At 40.4% G+C, this 5,000-nt stretch overlaps 1 protein-coding gene across 2 annotated transcripts in view; it reads right to left on the reverse strand.

Moving 5' to 3' along the window:
• The window catches only part of abhd3 (abhydrolase domain containing 3, phospholipase), a 17,145-nt gene that overhangs the window by 11,348 nt on the left and 797 nt on the right, over nucleotides 1–5,000 (reverse strand). Inside the window, exons 2-3 of one of the 2 annotated variants that reach the window (XM_060875339.1) lie at nucleotides 2,956–3,119; nucleotides 2,500–2,586 (exon numbers count right to left, since the gene is read on the reverse strand). In XM_060875339.1, the coding sequence (XP_060731322.1) occupies nucleotides 2,500–2,586; nucleotides 2,956–3,119 (251 nt within the window). The remainder of the gene's footprint in view (nucleotides 1–2,499; nucleotides 2,587–2,955; nucleotides 3,120–5,000) is intronic. The other variant, XM_060875338.1, reaches the window with a different exon arrangement.

Here is a 5,000-nt window from a genome sequence, read left to right on the forward strand (position 1 = left end):
ACATATATATTACATGTATATACACAGTTGTGCTCAAAAGTTTGCATACCTTTTAAAACATTGCCTTTTTTTTGGAAAATATGACTAAAATGCAAAGATTTGTTTCTTATTTAATGATCGTGGTCACGTGAAGTCATTAATTATCACTCCTTGTTGTTTTACTCCTTTTTAAAACCGAATGCTAACTGAAATCACCTTAACAAACCTAATCAAGAGTTTATATCTGATTAAATGTTTGGCCACATTATATACACACAGGTCGACACACGGAGCTTTAAATGGCTATTAAAGGGAAGTTTCTCATGTGACTAATTGTAATTGTAATTAGTGTCTGTTCATAAATAGTCAGTGAGTTTCTCAGCTCATGAGGATATGCACTGACTTGACTGGATACTGCACCATGGGGAAGACAAAAGAACTGCCAATGAACCTGCGTAATAAGGTAGAGGATATAAAAAGATCTCAACACGTGAAAATGACAGTCAGTGCTGTTCAGACTCTAGGTAAACCAAGACAGATTTCACCGACTACTGACAGAAGAATTGTTCAGGACACAAAAAAACCACAAACAACTTCGAGCTGCTCTGGAAAAGGTCAGTAGTCTAGCCACATAAAGTGCATCTACTGTATGTAACGTGGTCCAAACAGTGTGAGACAAACGACAGTGCAAACAAATGATAAAAAACACTACAAGACAATACACAAAAGACAATACACAGAAGACAATACACAAAAGCAGCACCGAACAGTGAACATACTGTATATACAGTAATAGCAGCAGTTATATGAGGTATTGTAATGAATTGTACAAAACAGCAGTCGACAAGGTGTACGTCAGCATGTGTCTGAATTATTTCTCTGTAGTGTCACAGATCAGGTGACTCTGTGGTTAATTCTTAACATCTATTTTAGTGGATGTTAAAATGATTGACACACTGAGAAATCGAACATATTCCACCACTGTGACGTTAACAAGAGAAGAAATCTACAAAATTTTGAAGCAATTTATGATATTTTTACTTCCTGTCATCGTCGTCCATATTCCCAATACAGCTGTTATATCTCATACGTACACATCGTATCACACGGTTAAACAGTAGCCTTCTAACTAGCTAACTAACTAGCTCTACTAGAGGTCTGGACCTCGCTAAATCACTGTGTGGCTAATTCTTCATGTTATTACAGGAAAATAAATAGACTGGTGACACTGTGACACTGACACAGTGGATCAGATACAGCTCTGTATTTTTCCAAAGAATTCAATACTGCTTAAAGAAGTAGTACAGAATACGGTTTCACACCCAAGTCTCACACACACACACACACACACACACAGAGTGGATGACATCACCACACACAAAGGCATTTCTATCTGCGATTCGCTCAAACCCAAATGACCTTGAGCTACCACAGCAAACGTCCTTCAGTCCTTCAGAGTTTGCTAGATGTTTCATACAGACCAGGCCACTAATCAGATTTCAGCTAGACCAATAAAAAGTATTCCCCATTTGAACCAGAATACCCTGCATCGAGCACCAGGCTACTTCCTCAGTCACACTCAGCTCATTCCTGGGTGATTAATCAGCTAAAAAAACACTAACGAAGGGCTATGAGGACCACAGTGGCCATGTGCATAAACATCCATGATAATGACAATGTATGTTTACATCATGAGATTCTTTGAGCAAACTGCACAAAGAAAAAAAAAACAGTGCAATGTGAAATCCAGTGGAAGCTGCTTAATGACTGGGCATTAATCTGAAGGAGAATGCTGCGAGCCATGTGTTGTCCATAAATCCCTCGCACAAAAGCCCCGTTCAGTCCTGAGAGTGAGCTGTAAAGATTAACCTTAGGGTAATAAAGCGTGTACAGTGAACAAAAAATGTTACATTTACTAATGAGATGATATTCATGTAATCAGCACATCTTTAAATAAAGACACTGAAGCAACAGCAAATTCCTGAAGTGATGCTGCAATTTAACCTCAAAGTCTCAAATCCAGAAAAAGTAGGTTTATATTAATTTTACTGTTTCAGACTTAACAGCTGATTCACTCACACATCCCAACATGCACCACTGGAGCAGAGAGGGTTAAGGTTCCTCGTTCAAGGCACCAACAGTTGCAGCTTGGAAGTGCTGGGGCTTGAACCCAGAGCCTAAATCGCTAAAGCAACCATTTCCCCTCAAAGAACAGGACGATGCTTCAAAAATAAACCAAAGGACAAGACCAAAGCTTACCATGAAGACTGCTGAGAGCCCTAGAGCAACATTAAAAGAGATGCAGGAAGATCTGATGCATGAGATCTTCACATGTCTAGATGGAAGCTCTTTCTCAAGAAGATCATAGAATAAGAAAAGAAATAGAAAACAACATCTTGGGTCAAGTAACTCACCTCAAACCCAAATGTGGTCACATGCTCTACTCTGAAGAACTAGGTAGAACTTTCTGGATGGAATTCAAAAAAATTTGTTAGGTGCTAAACCAAGGCAGCTTATCACCCAATGTCCACCATCCCCACAGTGAAGCATGGTGGTGGCAGCATCATGCTTTTTTTGTGTTCCTTCTCTATACCTAAAACTGGAGCGCTAGTCAGGGTAAAGGGAATCATAGATATCTCAAAATGCCAGTCTATTCTGGCACAAATCAAAGTGTTAGCGAAAACACTGAGCGTTAGGTTCCAAGCAAATGCTGCTTCCATATAGTATTATCTAAGGGGTGTGTAAACTTTTTTACATCAGCAAACTCTACTATTTTACCTGGGGTTTGTAAACTTTTATATCCACTCTAAATAAACCATTCCACCCAGTGAGGTCTCGGTGACCACTGGGGAAACTAACACTGCTGCCCACCCATACCACCAGCGCTACTAAGCAAACATGGCTGAGTTCATCCCTAACATACAGATCTCCTGAATAATGAACGTTCTACTTTTACAGAGGAATGAAAGACTTTACTTCCTGTAGGAGACCCCAGGCTTGGCGGTGACAAACGGCCGGAGGAGAGTTTGCACCCGACTCTCCCAGCACCAGAAAGTGGGGTAATACGTCTCAGTCACCACGGGGCAATTCTCATTCAGAAAGTCATAAAACTTCTTTCCTCCAGATACAAGCTTTGGTTTCTGCAAACAAAAGAGAGAGAGAGAGAGAGAGAGAGAGAGAGAGAGAGAGAGAGAGAGAGAGAGAGAGAGAGAGAAAGAGAGAGACAGAGAGAGACAGAGAGAGAATGTGTGTGAGAGAGAGAGAGACAGAGAGAGAGAGAGAGAGAGAGAGAGAGAGAGAGAGAGAGAGAGAGAGAGACAGAGAGAGAGGCAGAGAGAGAGAGAGAGAGAGAGAGAGAGAGAGGCAGAGAGAGAGAGAGAGAGAGAGAGAGAGAGAGAGAGAGAGAGAGAGAGAGAGAGAGAGAGAGAGAGAGAGAGAGAGAGAGAGAGAGAGAGAGAGAGAGAGAGAGAGAGAGAGAGAGAGAGAGAGAGACACAGAGAGAGAGAGAGAGACACAGAGAGAGAGAGAGAGAGACACAGAGAGAGAGAGAGAGAGACAGAGAGACAGAGAGACAGAGAGAGAGAGAGAGTAGCTAAAATGTTATAAACTACAGAGGTGCCAGAATTAAAGAGAAATATGACGCAAGTGGCATCAAATACCTTGAAGGTTAAAGAGTTTAACATTGTACTGTATGTGATATTTAGAATGATACTTGGCTTTGTTTGGATTGGTCACATGACACGTGTGCGTTGGTCTGTAATCGTTTGCTCTACTGTTCTGCAGCTGTATTGTTAGAACCAGCAGAAAACTGTCTGTGTATAAATCTTGCTAAGGATTTGTGTGACTTTGACTCCACACATCCACTCCATCACCGGCCAATAGGATGACGTGATACAGGAGCAGTGTGGTGGTGAAATGTGATTGGTTGGCACTTATCTAATTACTAAATAATTTAAAACAAGTTTACGTTTATGTTTTGGCAGATGCACGTTAAAAAATATGCAAATTTTATTTTAAATTAAATTTTAAATTAATTTCGATCTTCAGAGAGTTTATTGAGCCCCCATTGGTGCCACCCTGTGGTTTTCCACTGGAACCACTGGTTTAAAAGATTACTGTATATATGATGACATCCAAACTGGACTGTTTATCTCAGAAAGCACAAACTCCACCTATTATAACAGGCCACTTCCTGTTGGAACACAATGTTAGTGATGATAATCCCGAAGCATCCATAATTACATAACTGTGCCTTTTGATTATTACCTATACCTGTACACTGTACCTGTCCTCACACATGCTTAAAGCTAACAGAAGTAGAGTACTAACAGTAGTGGTTGAACTGGGAACGTTGACTTGTACAGAGCAAGAGCGATACACTTCAGTGAGGAGAACGAAAGGGAAATCCAGCTGTGATGAGCAGCTTAATTATCTTAATGTCTTCACCTGTTCTGTGTCTTGACTTGTTTTTGTTTGTTGGTTTGTGTTCCTCTTTGTGAATCCTTTCTCCTTTATCAGTCCCTGACTGATTCTTTCGTTCTTTCGTTTCCTGGTTTTGTTTTTTGTTCTCTTTAAATGCTGCGTGTCTGTTGACCCCTGATGATGATGTTTCTTGGGTTGTGCTGAATAAATTTTCCCTTTATTACACGTGCATTACAAAAAGTCTACATAACAAAGCTCAGCTCAACCCGGTAAAATCTGGGTGTTATTTTGAGTTGCATAAAGACTTACAGTGTGCAGTGACCACTTAACACTAGGAGTTCATCCACAGTGTTGGCTTTATTTTAAATTCTACTGCAGAATTAAACCATGTGCCAGTTAATGCAACACTTCCGGTGTTTATTGAAGGCTGTACAGTAGATATACCTTCATCTCTCCAGATGCCGTGTTTGTTGATTTAACACCTTGACAGTCAGCGTTATTCAACACTGGAGTGTTGAACAATCAATCAATGCAGTACGTGCTAATTAAAGTGTGTACGCACGTGCCGGGTAAATATGAGCTACTGGTTAATTAGTAGC

Source organism: Tachysurus vachellii, chromosome 7 (genome assembly GCF_030014155.1).
Source record: "Tachysurus vachellii isolate PV-2020 chromosome 7, HZAU_Pvac_v1, whole genome shotgun sequence".
Lineage (NCBI taxonomy): Eukaryota > Metazoa > Chordata > Actinopteri > Siluriformes > Bagridae > Tachysurus > Tachysurus vachellii.